Source organism: Alosa pseudoharengus, unplaced genomic scaffold, assembly GCF_046254945.1.
Source record: "Alosa pseudoharengus isolate Yale_2024_CS ecotype anadromous, Long Island Sound unplaced genomic scaffold, YU_APseudo_1.1 YU_APseudo_1.1_scf_19, whole genome shotgun sequence".
NCBI classification, from domain to species: Eukaryota; Metazoa; Chordata; class Actinopteri; order Clupeiformes; family Clupeidae; genus Alosa; species Alosa pseudoharengus.
The window spans coordinates 5,795,027-5,812,913 of record NW_027468657.1 but is presented as its reverse complement, the minus strand read 5'-3'; the positions used below and the strand labels follow the sequence as shown (position 1 = coordinate 5,812,913).

The 17,887-nt window shown below is 40.8% G+C and overlaps 1 protein-coding gene across 7 annotated transcripts in view; it reads right to left on the bottom strand.

The window, feature by feature from the left end:
- Positions 1 to 17,887, bottom strand: part of LOC143132182 (NXPE family member 3-like) — a 104,424-nt gene that overhangs the window by 62,628 nt on the left and 23,909 nt on the right. For all 7 annotated transcript variants that reach the window (XM_076291534.1, XM_076291539.1, XM_076291538.1 and 4 more), the window contains one exon: positions 12,921 to 13,274. In XM_076291534.1, coding sequence (XP_076147649.1) covers positions 12,921 to 13,274 — 354 coding nt within the window. The remainder of the gene's footprint in view (positions 1 to 12,920; positions 13,275 to 17,887) is intronic.

Here is a 17,887-nt window from a genome sequence, read left to right as displayed (position 1 = left end):
AACAATAATAGTAGTCTACATCGGGTGGCATAGCAGGTGTGGTGGATTTCTATGACTTAACGGATGCATGTATGGTTTTTATAAACTTTGATATTACTGCAATTTTTTGAGACTTCAAGGCCTGTACACATCTTAAACAGACCAGACCAGCAGTCAAGGAGTGGGGTGAAGGAGTTCACAGTGACACCTGGCTAGATGGTCGAGGTGAAGGAGTTCACAGTGAACTAGATGGCCGAGAGCGAGAGGATGATGTAATTGGATGATGTAATGGTGGTAACAGCAAGGCCAAGTAACAGGTGGCAAGATAAGAAGCCCTGTTACAACTAGACTTTATGCATGACGAGACAATGGGTTCCACCAATAGTCGTAACCTTGGTGGATGCTGATAGGCCAACAGGTGTCTTTCGAGGGAGGCGAGAAGGCCCAACTTCAAGGTTAAGGAGTATAAAAGATAGGCCGCAGCCATTTTGATTTCAGATCTCATCGGGGGCGCCAGCTGATGACATCTCACATCACCCTATTGCTTGACACCTGGTCTGGACATCGTTTAGGCTGGACTATCATTGCAATACGGTGAATAAAGATCAACAGTCTTCAGAGATCTCCTGTCTGCATTGTCTCCTTCGGACGCCTTGTCCCAGAGTGCTAATTAGTAACAATCAAGTGATAAATTGCTAGTGGATTCGAAAGTGGACTAGTTTTTCCACAACACAGGCTCTGTTCAAGTCATAGGTGACACCCAAAATGAATGACCTCCCCTGACAAGAGTTCGTGATAGTAAGAAATTGTCTACATTGATGCACGGAAAGAACACAGCCTACGCTTCTTCTCATATCCAAAAAAGTTAAACGGATTGGCCAACCTCATCAGCTGTCTCGATTGTGTCACTATAATCCAACTTTTAGACCGTTATAGTCCTCCATACGTGTTCTTTTTTTTTTTAAGCAAACGCTCGAGACAAGTGTGTAGCTACAACATAAACAAAGCGAAACTAATGGCTGACGTAGGCCATCTTCTTGAGCGGTCACTGATTGAGACACAGAAAGTTCTCAAGAACACTATTAGGTCTAATAGTACAGCGGCTAAGGCCAGATTTTTACCTGAATCGTTCAGTTTTTGCAGAAAGCACGAAACTTGGTACAGGTATAGTACTACCCCTAGTGATCAAAAATTGAAATGGACCCCAACACATAGTGCCCCCTAGTGGCCCCTATCTTGACTTCAAATATGGCCACCAAAATATGCCCCTTTTTTCTACATTTATAATGCTATGCTGCTTTTAACACATAATATGACATGTCTACAGCCATCTTTCAGCATTATTAAATACATAATGAGACAATCATGCATAATTAAAATGGCAGACATGTTAGATTTTAAGGAAGTAGCCATACATTCTGACACAGTCAAAAACTGGGGTGCGTTTGGGCTATGTGTGAAGTTTTGACTGTGTGACTAAACCCTGCACTTGCCTGGGCTCAATCCTTCTAATTTGCCCCCTAGAGGCTGGCATGCTAGCAAGGAGGCTAAAACCCTTGGATGCTAGTGTCTGTCAAGTCTCTTAAAGAAACATATGCTGCCTTTTGGGAAATTAGCTATTTTGTCTTCTATCCTAGAGTTAGATAAATTAGTACATACACCCAGTCATAGTTAGATAAATTAGTACATAACCCAGTTCAACACATCCTACTGTTAGCCTAATTCAATTGAGGTGGGTGGGGCCAATTAGCATATGCTAACGTTTCTTTTAAGGCTTATAGTGATTGTTTGAAAAGGTCTATTTTGTTTTATTGTAGTTTAATATTTTGCAGCCCATAAAATGATTATGCCTGTCAATGAAGCTAATTTAAATATGTAATACCTTATGAGTTTAGCTCCCTCCTGACACATTAGGGCTCATGCTAGTCAGTGAACCAGCACTTTTAGGACACTTGCTAGTGCGTTCAGCGCCAAGTCTGGTGGAAACACTAAAAGCTCAAGACAGGTAAAGTTGAGTATCGTCCGCATAGCAGTGATAATCAAATTCATGGGAGCGAATGGTCTCACCCAAGGAAGTGTGTAAATAGAGAAAAGTAGGGGCCCTAATACTGATTCCTGATGCACACCTGTGGTGAGGTCATGTGCCCTTTATGGTAGGATTTAAACCAGTCAAGGGCTTTCCTAGACATTCCAGTTCAGATAGTGTAGAAAGGAGAATGTCATGGTTGACAGTATCGAAGGCTGCAGATAAGTCTAGTAGAATGACTTAGCAACTTAGATAAGGACTTAGCTATTGTCAATGCTTCGGTCACAGACAGAAAAGCAGTTTCAGTAGAATGACTCTTGAAAACAGACTGCATAGGGTCTAGCAGGTTTGTCTGATATACTAAGTCCAAGACTTGCTTGAAGACCATTTTCTCCAAAAACTTTGACAAGAAAGGAAGAAGGGAGATAGGTCTGTAAAAACAGGAATGTTAGAGGTGGTGGCAAATGATACATTTTCCATGGTTGACTGATTTTTCACTAGTTTCACATTTGGCTAGGGTCAGTGTCACTACTGGTAGCATAAGCCAGTACCTGGAGCCTACAAACGTTGCACAGGTAGTCCAACTCCTCCAGAATGGCACACCAATACGTTCCATTGCCAGAAGGATTGCTGTGTCTCCCAGCGCAGTCTCAAGAGCATGTAGGAGATTCCAGGAGACAGTTGCTCAGGAGAGCTGGGCAGGATGGTAGACGGTCCTTAACCCAGCAGCAGGACCAGTATCTGCTCCTTTATGCAACAACAAACAGTAGGAGCCCTGCCAGAGCCCTACAAAATGACCTCTTCCAGGCCGCTGGTGTGAATGTCTCTGACCACACTGTCAGACTTCATGAAGGTGGCCTGAGGGCCCGATGGCCTCTGGAAGGACCTATGCTCACTGCCCAGCACTGTGCAGCTCAATTGGCATCTGCCATAGATTACAAAATTGGTAGGTTCGCCATTGACACCCTGTGCTTTTCACAAATGAGACCAGGTTCACCCTGAGCACATGTGACATTTAAAGATGTCTTGGAGAATGTAATGCTGCCTGCAACATCATTCAGCATGACTGGTTTGGTGGTGGGCCAGTGATGGTCTGGGGAGGGATATCCTTGGAAGGACGCACACACCTCTACGGGCAAGACAACTGCACCCTCACTACTCTTAGGCATCAGGATGAAAACTTCAGACCCATTATCTGACCCTGTATTGGTGCAGTGGACCCTGGGTTCCTCCTGGTGCACAACAATGGCTGGACACATGTAGCGAGAATGTGTAGGCAGTTCCTGGAGGATGAAGGCATTGATACCATTGACTGTCCCCCCCACACTCCCCTGACTTAAATCCGATTGAACACCTCTGGGACATTATATTTTAGTCCATCCAACATCGCCAGGTTGCACCACCGACTGTCAAGGAGCTCAGTGATGGCCATGTCAACATCTGGGAGCAGATTCCCCAGGACACCATCCGCCATTTCATTAGGAGCATGCCCCGATGCCATCAAGCATGTCGGGGCCATACGAACTACTGAGTACCATCATGAGTTGCTGCGCTGAAATTCAAGCAAAATGGACTAGCTCGCCATGTCATTTTTTCCACTTAGATTTTCGGGGGGTCTTTGAATTCAGTCCTCTGTGGATTGATCATTTTCATTCCCAAATAACGAAGTGGCATCCTTTTGTTCCTAACATATTACCCAGTCCATATCAGTTTGAATCCTACCTCACAGGATGCTCATTTATCGTATCATGGCTTGGACATCTGTCCGCACCTCACCATCCCACCACAGGGGTCCCCCAGGGCTCAGTACTGGGCCCCCTTCTCTTTGCTATCCACACCACTTCTTTGGGACAGATTATACATTCGCACAGCTTCTCATACCACTGCTAAAGCTTTATCGGTTCTTTCCACCTGATGACCCCTTGGTCTCGACACGGACCTCGGATTGCCTCTCAGACATATCTTCATGGATGAAGGCACACCATCTCCAGCTAAACTTCTCAAAAAACAAACTGCTGGTCCTCCCAGCTAAACCTACTGCTCCCACCTACTCGAATGCCCTCATACAGGCATTATATGCTACCCCCCGACCGTTGCGCTCCTCAGACAAACATCGTCTAGCTCTGCCACCGGTACGCTCAGGTCAATCCAAACTTTTTCCATCTGTTGTTCCTCGTTGGTAGAACGCACTACCAGTTCCTACTAGAGCAGGGACATCCCTCTCCATCTTCAAAAAACTCCTGAAGACCCAGCTCTTCAGAGAATATCTTCTCTCTATCACTTATGCACTCTTCCCTATTGTACTCTACCTTTTTGAATTGTTTTAAATTGTTCTAGAATTGTTGAGCAACAATTGATGCCTTGTATATTATTGAGGTTGTCATGTGATAAAATGACTGTTAAAACTTTTAAATTGTTTTTGAATGATATTTCTATCATGAATAACAATAGAGATGGTCTATATTTTCACATTTGGTATCCTCCATATTGGATTTCAAAATGGGCAACATCAAGTTTGTTTGGAAATCATGTCAATAGCTTCCTTGACCCTAACAATTGAGTGTTAAAACTTAAAATACTTTTTTATTTTGTTTAATTTTGAAGTTGTATCAACAATTCTATTAAGAATGGTAGCCATATTTGAATTCAAAATGGCGGCCACTAGGGGGCGCTATGTGTTGGGGTCCATTTCAATTTTTGATCACTAGGGGTAGTAGTATAACTGTGCCAAGTTTCATGCTTTCTGCAAAAACTGAACAATTCCAGTGCTTAGCCGCTGTACTATAAACATTTACCTAATATTTGTAGTTGCCTTAAAAAGGAAAAGCAAAGGTGACAGTCCCCCCCCCCCCTCATATTTTTTTCCTCATCGGATCTGCATCGATCTCAAATATGACATTTCTAAAATCAAATTGACGGAAATCCGTCCTACGACGGAGAACTTTAATCCTTGTGGCATTCCTTGTGGAAGTGACTGCTCTGGTGTACGTCCAGTAGCTTGGGGCCAGGGTAGGAATTTCACGGCGGCCACGACGGCCATGGCCGTCGTAGCCCCTTGCGTTGGCCGTGACGCCCCTTTGAAAATCAGAGGTGTACAGGCCACGGTGACCTTGGTGCCCCCTTCTTTAGCCTAAATATTCTGCTTTGCGTCCTACTAATAGCGATTTTTATTTAGCCTGTGGCATGTCAAAATAATCTTAGCATTCACAGCGCAAATTACGCAGTGGAGAAAGTGACAGCGCAAGAAAGAGTGCGTCCAAATTCACCCATTCTTCTCAGTTGAACTACTCGCGAAGTAGCCTCATCACACAGACATCACAAGTATCACATGAAAGAGCTTTTTCTCAGCTTTTAAACGATGTTAGCAGCTAATTGCTGTGATGAACGGTTCGCGAGAAAAGTAAATAATATTACATTTAATCATAAATTCTACTGAAGGTTTTGCGTCCATCTCCCTACCCATTCATCTCGGTGGAATACTTCACGAGACAAACCATATATCAGAATAAACAGCAGACCGAACAGAAAGGTGCAAAGCAGTCCCCTGTACAGTTAGCCGTTCCAGAGTAATCCCGTTTTGAATTTGCAGTAAATTTCAACATACATGGATGTCTCCAAATTTGTGATTGGAGTTTTACACTGTGTTTAAATTGTTCCACATTGTTTCATAACGGGTCAAATACAAAATAAATATTGCAAATGTCGCCTAGATATAGGTTAATCAGAGGACAGCTGACTAAGAGTTTGTGAAAGCCTTAATGATCACAAAATGCTAAGCATGCAGGCTATTTGAGTTTCTTAAAGCTGAGCTGTGCTTAAATTCAATACATGATTTCATAACAGGCCAAATATAAAATAAATGTTAAATATAGCCTAGATATCTGTAAATATTAGATGATCAGATGAGTTACAGTTATATGTAATATGTCATGTGTCATGTTTTTGTAATGTTTCATATAGTGATGCAGGTCTACTGCAGTGAAACTTTGATCATTTGTATAGCCTACTACTGTATAGTTAACTTTGGCCTTGGTGACCTGACATGTGGCCTTTGTGCCCCCCACCAAATATGCCCAACTGAAGGCCAAGTGGCCTTGCCCCCAGAATGGTGAAATTCCAAGCCTGCTTGGGGCATTTCCTCCAGTTATTGAAACCCAACTGAACGAATGCCACATCTCCACATTTCGCAAACGAAACAAGGCCTTTTTGAATTGCAAATCTGCAGATTGTGCAGAATGCCTTTTTCTGCGTTCTGCAGAGAGACAGCCATTCTCTTGCCTGATACCAGCTGACATTGAAACACCTCTCTCCATCCCCGTAAGCCCTAGCAGTCACCTTCCTAGGCACGGTGAGCAGTTGAACTATCCTACCAGTCTCTACTCCCTGACAGCACTCATCATTGCAGCCCTGCCTGCCACCACCCTGCACCTCCTCATCCTGTCCCTGGTCCCCCACCACCTCCTCATCCTGCTGCTCCTGGCCTCCTTGCACCTCCTCCTGTACCCTGGAACCCCACCAGCACATCCTGCTGCTCCTAGTCTCCTTGCACCTCCTCTTGTCCCTGGTCCCCCACCAGCTCCTCATTTTGCTCCTCATCCTGCTCCTGGCCTCCCTGCACCAGCTCACGTACCTCTTCCTCCTTGTCCTCCATTGACACCTGTCCTTGCTGTTTGTCCGGTTCACTATTAAGGTTTGTGAGTTGCTCTTGTTGTTGGTCATCATTATTCTGACTTCCACACTTTTTTTTGCTAATCCAGCAAGATATACTTGTTTGTGACAACTGTCGCTTATTTTTTTTATGACTAGACATAGCTTGAGCTAATTTGTAAAGTCTATATAGCCGCAAATATCACACGATACCCTGCTGTGTGCTGACTGAAATATCAGACGTTAACCTGCTATGCTGACTGCCGATTCAAATAATAATAAACAGCGACATGTTATGTATTTACCGTATTCAACATAATAACATTGTCAATGACTGTGATGAAAAGATCTGCACGTAACTTAGGCTTACTTGCTACATTTTGAAGTGTAGCGTAAAAGGTCCCCGGTATCTGTCACTGTTTATCCCCGTAGAAAACGACACTAGAATCAGTTACCCAACTGTGCCTGTTCCCTTTGTGTTTGACTGTAATCATGTTATACATTAATTATTGAAAATCCTGTCCCACCACATCCACATCATCTTGTTTCTTGTGTCTTTTTTCATGTGATTTCACCCACAAAAAAAATAAAGCACGATTCACCGCAACATTGGTCTGACTGTATTGGAACCTCACACCTGATAGCCTAATAGCCTGTTAATAACATAAGCACACAGTGATATGAAAACATTGTTTTTATTGAATCGATTAAAAATTACATCTCATTCTCTCAAATTCTGTACTCTAACATGTACCGTAGCTTGTCGGATCATTGTTTACACATTTGTACAAGTAGCATTTTTCTGTAGCCCTACGAACGCACCTAGCGCTTAGCTTAGCAGCTATGCTAGCAACTGCTTTCTGCGTTGATCAACATTGACTGTCACCATAGTGTAGCGATGTAGTAGTGTAGCCTATCCAAGATCCACCTCCTGCACCGGTGCTTCCGGCGCGTCTGGAAAGTTATCATTGTTATCATAACAGGTAGGCTATGATACGCTTATTAATACATACTAAGGCAAAAGACCTTAACTCACCAGAGTGTGAAACTGAGAAAAATTATGAAAACATTTTTTGCGGCTCCAACAAATTTGCGTAGTTTTTAGTCAGTGACTCTCATTTGCAGGCGAGAGCTAGCTTATGAGAAAAAAAATCCAGTTGACATGTAGCCTTGTATTACGGGCTGTGAATTAAGATACCCCAGGCTACAAGCCATGCTGTAATGCACCTGTTACTGAATACGTTGTTAAGTTTAGACTTTTAAGTTAGGCTAGGCTATCAAGATTATCTTTATGCACCTGGGGCCTCATTACAGAAACTTCCTAACCCTGAAATCCTATCTTATCTCAGTTTAGAATGGCATTTAAGATTTTTGGTATTACAGAAGCATGTTTCCTAACTGCATTTAGGAAAAAATCCTATCTTAACTTAAGATAGGAATTTGCCCATTACAGAACCATCCTAACTCAAGAATTTCCTAACTTAGGAATCCTAAGTTAGGATGGCACATACCCTGTCCTAAATTCAAATTCTAAAACTGATAGTTCTGGTCCTTAATTGTGATTGGCTGAATCGCGTTCGATGGCGTTGTAAAATTCAACACAAACATACACCTTGACCGCATTGCATTCTATATACTGCGCTACCACAACTTGATACAAAAGTTAAAGTAGCTGCGTCTCAACAATGGTTTGGAAACCATATTGTCTAGGAATAACTCGTTATATTTCTAGTTGCTGTGCCTTTACTTTATGAAACTTTGCCAGGTATTTATACAGTTTTAGAAAAGCAATAAGCCACTCAAGTCCGTAGGTTACACTGATTCTACAACAGCTAAGGGGGTTCTAGGTACTCCGTTAGCGCGTCGTGCCTAACAACGGCCCTTAGCTGTTGTAGAATCAGTGTAACCTAAGGCCTCTCAGGGCTTATTGCTTAAATAACTGCCAAAACTGACTGCAACAGTCTTGTTGAGTTGTTGCCTAGACTATGACAAAATGATGAACATGACTGTTAGGAACACCATAAAGCATATTTCACTAAATAAGAATTAAGTGAAAACTTAAAAATGTAGGCCTATTTATGTGTTTTAAAACATATATATACATAAATACATATTAATCATTATAACATAATATTAGACTATTATTTATTATTATAAATATGTTTTTCATTTGTTTATCCTGCACATCAAATGAATCAATATTGACACACTCTCTTGCTTCCTACATAGGCCTAACCTAGGCCTATTTCTCTCTGATATTATGGTTTGCCCATCTTGAGCAATCAACTGTCAAAGATTCTTTAGAACACCATCTTTGCAACCTGACATTCTAATCATAGATACAAGCAGTCTTGCATGCATTCTAATCATAGTAACAGGCATGACCGGACGATTGCTGATTTAAAAATCTACAGCTAGGATTTCTTAAGTTAAGTTAAGATAAGATAGGAGGTCTGCGATAAGATAGGACACAGCCATGAGTTTAGGAACTGCTTCTGTAATAGGATGATAGGAAATCCTATCTTTGAAACTTAAGTTAAGATAGGACAAGCAGTTAAGATATTTTTCTGTAATGAGGCCCCAGCATGTCATTCCTTGATCTTGGCATTTAGGCTACATTTCAAAGCCATCAATAATCTAACAAAAAGCAAGCACTGCAAAACATGTAGGCTACTGCATACACTTCATTGAAGTTAGTGTGTGTCTGAGGTGATTTAATTGAAAAATGCATAGCCTAGACATAACTCAAGCGTGGCAATAGCCTACAACTTCACGTTGATGGTTGGTCAGAAGGCAACTTGCCGTAACTTCATTTGAGTGTTCAGTAGCAGCGTGAAAGGAAGGCATAAAGCAGTATCTGACGTTTAATTTCCCTCACAGGATCAAAAGAGTATATATACTTATACGTTACGGGATTCTACCAAAGTTTCCCCTTGGCTTTTTGAAGTTATGGCAAAAACATCATCTTATTTCCCCCCCAAAACATCTGAATTGACAATTGATGTTTGTCTACATGATAAAACTTATGTTTATTGTCCTAATAATGACAAAAACTAATTTTCGCCAAAATCGAAGTTACAACCTTTTGCCTTAGTGCGGCAAGCCTCAACGTGATTGCAGGTAGTTGATAGGCTACATGTATTTTGTAATGTTTCTTACTTTTCTGACACGACTTAATGACTAAATTGGCAGACTTGGGGCCTTATTTTGCACACTGGCGCATGGCGTAAAACTCAAACTCGCGCAAAGTTTAATTCGGTATTTTGCACGTTTATTTTTTAAACAATGCGCCCAGGGGTGTGGCAATTAACAACCTAGGGAGGGGCCTGGCGCATTGTCTAAAAATCACCATTGTACACCTGATCAGAAGTCTATGGCGAGTTGTTTATATGTTATTTTAAGAGCGCATTGTCAACAGTCATATTGGCAGGTGCACGCACCATCCTTCTATCATTCATGAACACACCAGCGCACGTCCATGCAAAACATTACAAATTGCACAATTACAATGGGAAACATAATTAGAATAAAGATATTACGAAATACTGTACATCTCATGATGAGTAGGTATTCACCATCATTTGCAAATTGGTAATGACGGTTAAAAGTGATTAAGGCAGAGACATGTATGGAGCACAGCTGAAGACGCACTGTCATGAGATATAAGCAACTCCTGCAGGATAAACGTTTTATTCAGTCATTTGAGCAATATTAGGGTAAGTGTTGCTTTTTCCAGCCTATGTTTTCGATGGTAACCCATTGTCAGTCAATAGTGAAAGTAACTGCATATAACTTGTCTTGTCGTTGACTGACACCTTAGTGAAGTTAGTTTCACTTTGCCAATGAGTTCAAATAATAGACGAGTGCAAATGCGTGAAGGCTATGCTAGGTTTTAGTAAAGCATGGTTTAGTGGAATGACTATTCCATACGGTCTCGCAAGCAGCCTCCTTCAAATGCGCTGTTGAATGCCAAAATACAGATGCATTTGACATATCGCGCTTTGCGCCGTTAAAGGGAATGACAGATGCCATTCTCATTGGTTTAAATGATGTTACGCCCCAAACACACCCATATGACTGATTAAAAAACCTAGGAAAACACCTTGGTGCGCCATGCACTCCACGTTTGATAACGAAACCCCTCCCAATGTGAACTGGACATCCTACTAAATTTTAATAAACTTTTGACGAGTGACGATGCGCTTTAGAATGTCTTGATAGGGCCCTAAAGCTGCCTGGCACCCCAGCAAAAATTAGGAAAAGTAAGCAAACCGTTACAAGGTGCACTCTCCAAGTGCACTTCTAGTGTAGGCCTATAAAGTTACTTTCAAAATAACAAAAATGTAACAATAAATGCAATAATAATGTAGCCTGGTAAACCAGACCCTGGAATCTTTCAGATTAAGGGTCTGGCCACGAGTAATGAAAATGGCCCAATCCGAGGGGTGGCACCAAGCATGCATTTGAAACTCTCACTGCACGCAGTTGGATAACACTACGACCAATCACAACAATTCACGGTGTGACGTATCCAGTTCTTGCAAAGGAACGATTTGAGGGCGATTTTCTGCTCCTCTTTTAGTTGAAAAGCCAAATCTAAATCCTTTATTGTAGCGGCCAAAGCCGTTTCAAACAACTGGTGTTCATCGGTAGCTATCTTGCAATGTTTTCTAGATGATTCCGGACGTCGCAGCACCGTCGTCATCAGTGCAGCTCGCCTTTGTCCCGCCTACACCGATTTGATTGGTCCCTCTCGCTCGAGAGGTAGAAGAAATTTGCTCGTGGCCAGAGTATCTTGCGGGCACAATTCAAATTATGCTCTCGTGATTTCCAGGAGTATAGCTTATATGTCATGGACAAAATGAGTGGTTAAGAGATTCTTGGAAATAAACCTAGTTTTCCGGAACTGTGGAAATTAAATAAAACAAAATAATAAAACAAAACTAGAAAAGCATTTCCTGAAGGAAATACAGTGCATGAAAATGCCAAAAATATGATGTAAAATATCATACAGAGTAAAAACAAACTATATTGGTTGCTAGGTAGATGAGGTTTAATATAGTTGGAATGACTGAACAGTTAAATAGGTGGATAGTTTATATAGTTAAATGATTTGCTTGGTAGATAAGGTTTAATATAGTTGGAATGATTGAACGGTTAAATAGGTGGATAATTTAAATGGTTAAATTATTTAGGTAGATAATTGACGATAACTGACAGTTGGAATGGCTCTAATGTTTGCTAGCAGTTATGCTAACTATGTTATCAAAGATAATAATGTTAACCAAGTTACTTAACTTAGTTAACTTAGCTAATGTTTTCATTTTTAGTAGTTAAGCTAACTAGCATGTTAGCAATGCAAACCATGTGACTTAGCTAACCTAGCTAATAATTTTTAGTAGGTATGCTAACTAGCATGCTAACATTTTAAGTATGCTAACCATGTGACTTAGCTAATCATTTTTAGTAGGTATGCTAACTATTCTAACTAGCATGCTAACTATGTTAACCATGTTACTTAGCTAACCTAGCTAATCATTTTTAGTAGTTATGCTAACTAGCATGTTAGCATGCTAACTATATTAACCATGTTACTTAGCTAATCGTTTTTCGCAGTTTTGCTAAAAATGCTGTTTTTCAACAGTTCAAAAGTTCAGTAGTTTAAAGGCTTAAATTGTTTAACAGTGAAATATTGTAGTGAGGACTTTTATTTTGAAACCGTTTTTGGCAGAGGAAGCAGTTGAACAGGATGTGTAGTCTTAATAGGGCCAGTTTGTATGCTTAAAGCCTGAGACTGGCAGTTGATGCAGGTGGCCCGAACACCTGCCATAGGATTCTAATTGCTTAACAGCTCTATTGTGATGTCATCAGCCCATGTTAAGTCTATGGGGAAATTTTGAACAGTTTTTAATTAATAGTTTAAAAAGTATAAAAGTTACAAAGCTGAAAAATACATAGCACCCATGTCCTAAGTAAGACCTACGTAACATAGTTTGAATGAAGTTTCTACGTTAAACGGTTGAAGCTGCATTAAATGCGTTAGCGGAAAAATAAGAATAAGAAGCCTAGGAAGAACAGTACAGTGCATTTTCATGCACTGTAATAAGAAGAAGCCTTGGAAGAACAGTATAGTGCATTTTCATGCACTGTAATAAGAAGAAGCCTTGGAAGAACAGTATAGTGCATTTTCATGCACTGTAATAAGAAGCCTAGGAAGAACAGTACAGTGCATTTTCATGCACTGTAATAACTGAAAGAATAGACATACCTTTAATGTGTCTGAATAAACTTTTGCTTGGAAGAAATCCCCTCCATAATGTTTTGGCATACCAGTAAAGTCCCTGGCAAAAATGGTGGCATGGAGTTCCTCCCCCACATAGTAACTGTCCTTGAAGTTGTTTATTAAAAAGGTGGAGTGGTCTGGACTGGTGCTCATGGTTGCATTGGTAATCTGGTGGTCTGGTTCACCCCAGTGGAGTGCCCTCTGTATCTGGTCCCACTCATACTCACTGAAGCCCAGGTCTTCTGGGATTTTGAGCATTTGTGTTTCATTAATGAATACAGATCTATGCCTCAGGGGAAGCATGGACAAAGGCCATTGACAATAGCTTGACCACATCACCTGCACATAAATAAACAAAATAAGCACACATGGTTGGTTAATAAACCCCTGAATTGGCTTCATGATTCTTACCATTTCTTTTGAAAAACACAATGCAATTGCTCTGGCAGATCCATCTGGTCTCCCTCATTCAAAATGATTTTTAAAATCATTGAAATGCCAGAGAAAATATTGGGTTTCACTTTACTTGACAGTATCGACATAAGAGTGACATGACACGGTCATGAACGTGTCATAAACAAGTCATAAACGTTTATGACATAACGCTTCTGTTATTAAGTGTCATAACAAGTTAGGGTTAGGTTTAGGGGTTTAGGATTAGTGTTAGGGTTTGTAGAATTCTGGGGTATTCTTACTGTACTCTGATGTGTTCATATGTTACTTCTGTGTGTAGTATACAACAGGGAGAGGTTCATATTATTGTACATAACTGTGCCTTAGGCCTGTGTACCAGCAGGAAGGTCATACAGCCTGATGTTTAGGAACATCCGAGGAACATCAGTGATAACATGGGCCGAGGGAGACAGCATGTCTGCCTATTCGGGCTAGTATCTCCATCTGGCCAGGGCCGGGTTTTGTACACTGGTTGTCACCTGCCACGTTGGCATGATTGACGTTTGTATGTTTTAGTATAACAGGCTTTGTCTTAGGTTTTGACACGGAGACGGATCGAGGAAGCAACCCAAGGAGCATCTTCTGTCGGAAGGCTCAGCAGCCGCTTCTAATAACAACCACAACTGTTAGACTCTGCACAGTTTTACTGTTTGAGACTTGAGACTTTGAGACCTACTTGAGTTCTGTTATTCATTGTTGTACCATCTACAATAAATCATCATCTAATCACCGATCCTGATCCAGCCGTCAAGCTTTATTGACCATCTTCAATACAGACATCAGAACTAAAACACAACGCAAAACGATCGTGAATCCAACAGGTTAGAGATTAGGGTTAGGATTCATGTGTCATGACAGTGTCATGTGTTCATGACAGTGTCATGTCACTCTTATGTCAATACTGTCAAGTAAAGTGTTACCAAATATTGATATTACACAGACATGTCAAGTCAAGTCACATTTATTTATATAGTGCATTTTAAACACAGAGGTTATTCAATGTGCTTTACATAAACAAAAGCAAACAGTAATAATAAATAAAAACATAAAAGGGCAATAGTCAAAGAATAGTTTAAAAGGTAAAGATCATAATAATAATAAAAAAATTAATTTAAAAAAACATAAAACGCTCAAGGTAAAATCATTTAAGAATAATTAAAAAAGACAAAACTAACTGGTCTTAACTGGTCTTAAGTCTAGATTTAAAATTGGCTACAGTTGGGGCCTTTTTTATGTCATCCGAAAGTTGGTTCCAGAGCTGAGCTGCGTAGCAGCTAAAAGCTGATTCACCATGTTTAGTTCTAACAGCAGGTTTTACTAACAGGTTTTTCTCCTGAGACCTGAGAGGTCTGGAGGGTGTGTACTGCTGAAGCATGTCAGAGATATTTAGGTCCTGCTCCATTAAGTGATTTATAAACAAGCAATAGTGCCTGTCAATCCTGTGACTTACTGGAAGCCAGTGCAGGGACTTAAGAATGGGAGTAATGTGGTCAGTTCTTTTAGTTTTTGTGAGAACCCTAGCTGCTGCATTTTGTATCACCTGAAGCTGTTTGATAGTCTTTTTAGGAAGGCCTGTGAAAAGTCCATTGCAGTAATTAACCCTGCTGGAGATAAATGCATGAATGAGTTTTTCTAAATCATCTTTTGACATCAGCCCTCTAAGTCAATTATCAGCCCTCACTGTCAATTAATACAACAATATTTGTAACAGTATCCTTTGCTTTCAACCCTTTTGTGACAAGGACAGTGGCAACCCTGTCTTTCCTCCTTTTTACCAAATATAATTACTTCAGTTTTTTCTTTGTTCAGCTGAAGAAAATTTTGAGACATCCAGATGTTGATTTGTTCTATATACACTGACACAGAGATTCAAGGGGACCATAGTCGTTTGGTGACAGAGCTAAGTAAATTTGTGTGTCATCAGCATACACTATATAGCTATAAGAAATCAAGGCGTCCAGGTTATTCTTCTTGAGAAGTGGCTTTTCAACAGCTGTTCTCAATTGTATTTTCTTTTAATTGAGTAACCTTTGTTTAGAAGAAATATATGTTTGCAAAGGACTCTGTTAGAGTTTAATGCTCTAAGATTCGTTTAAATAAATTCATTAATTTCTGGTGACCTGAAATGATTATTCCCATACGAAAACTTTTCCATATTGCATGCAGAGGAAATAAGACATTGAGCAAGTTTTCATGCCGAGAATAAACCGTTTTGAATCAGTTTATTGCCCAAATTCCATTTATGTCAATATTCCGTTTAATAGTAAACCGAATATGGCCTTTTTCGGTTTATTTCAATCAGAATAAGGTGTTTACATGACACAGGCATATTCGGTTTATTCCCAATGAAACAATTTATTGGCTGCATGGAAGCACGCTCATTGACTGAGGTAGCGATAGAGGTTGTCTATAAAAGACCATCATCATATTGACCCAAGTTTTATGGACCAGTGACTATGTCAGATTGATCCCTTTGTTGGACCTCTTAACAACCAGAGGTGGACAAAGTACACAATTCCTTTATTTAAGTCAGTAGACCTTGTCAAATATTAATCCAATACAGGTGAAAGTTGCTATGTCAAAATTGTACTTGAGTTGAAGTACAGAAGTACTTGATTTTAAAAATACTTAAATATTCAAAAGTGTAAGTATTTGTCCTGTTTAATGTGTTTATTTTGAAGTTCAATATCTATTGCATTATTGCATTTAAAGAAACAGTTAAAATGTGTCCTTTTTAATGTGTTGTAATGTTGTTTTGTCAACAATAGGATGTAGGTTAGTCACAAGGGGCCCTATATTGGCGATCTAAAAACACTTGGTCAGAGGCGCAAAGCTTAAAGGCATTTAGGGCATGTCCAGTCCACATTCAGCGTGATTTTGTAATCAGACGTTGGGCGCATTGTAGATGCACCCTAGCGGCAGCAAATGAAATTTTGGGGCAGCCGTGGCCTACTGGTTAGCGCTTCGGACTTGTAACCGGAGGGTTGCCGGTTTGTACCCCGACCAGTAGGCACGGCTGAAGTGCCCTTGAGCAAGGCACCAAACCCCTCACTGCTCCCCGAGTGCCGCTGTTGTTGCAGGCAGCTCACTGCGCCGGGATGGTGTGTGCTTCACCTCACTGTGTGTTCACTGTGTGCTGAGTGTGTTTCACTAATTCATGGATTGGGATAAATGAAGAGACCAAATTTCCCTCACGGGATCAAAAGAGTATATATACTTATACTTATGAGGCACTGAGCCAGGCAGGCAGTCGACGGCCGTCCATCGTTCTGGGGGTCGTTTCTAGAAAAGTTAGCAATGACGTTGTTCAACCACCATGGTACGACGCAACTTGCGACAAAACAATGACATTGTTACACCTGTTTCCAGAAAGGTTTCAGATTTTTCCACCCTGGGACCAGGTTTCAAAAAAGTGCGGTTTCGGGCAGTGCGTTTACAGGATTCGTTTGGACGATCGGTGTGCGTTTAACCCAAAAAGCGTCTCCGTGTGGACGGGGCCTTAAAAGGCGCCACTCTCTTGACAGGCTATGAACAACAGGCTGGTTGAATGCATATGTTGCATACTTTTTGTGCACTTTCAGTCACCTACACTAAGCCTAAATCACGCATGATCCGTCGTTTGACTCCTGAACAGTTTACGTAACTCAGAAAGTTAATTGTGTTAACCCAAACTTAAAGGAAAAACACTTTGCTTTGTTTTATAAACAGAAATTATATTTTGTGTTGACATCACGCCGTTAAAAAAACGAGATATAACCTATCCATCCAGAAGCGCGCATTAGCCGACAGTAAGTGGAGGCAGTGGTACTCAAACTTTGCCATATCCTACACTGGTGTAAAAGGCGTGTATGGTATCATATTTTTTGTAAAGGTCTGCCAGGGATATTCTTAGGCCTAAGAATGGTGTGCCTTCTCACAAAAGCATAGTCACTGGGCTCAGCTAGATGTAGCTTTCTCCTTCACCAACCTGTGAGCCTATGAGGCAGTCACGTCGTAAGTGGCACTCTCAGGTCCTTCTCATCTGCTGATACAGAGTATTCCACTATAGCATTGCTCCTCATTGCCTTACTCCTTTTCAGAATGTTCTTTCTATCCATAATCATAAGTCTATAAGTTTAAGATTTTAAATTAATGTCACCCACGGAAAACATCGAGCACCCACGTGTGACAGCTTACAGTCCCGGCTAAATTTACATTAATTTAAAATCAAACATCGCAGTTGATGTTAAATTCAGCATCTCTCATAATGTGATTGGCTATGTTGCTGTCAATCCCCTACTCCATATACTAACCACCAATGAGAGCGTCTCTCGTATGAAAATTCCTGACACTTCCCACCTGAAGAATTAACGCAAGGCTTTGTCGGGGCCGAATGTTTAAAATGTATATAGCCCTGAATATCATTTTAAAAGTAGTCTGACAAAGCTTATTGTTTTGTGACACAGCTAAACACTGGTACCTCATAGAACGTCTATAACATAGCCTAGATGGTCGCAACT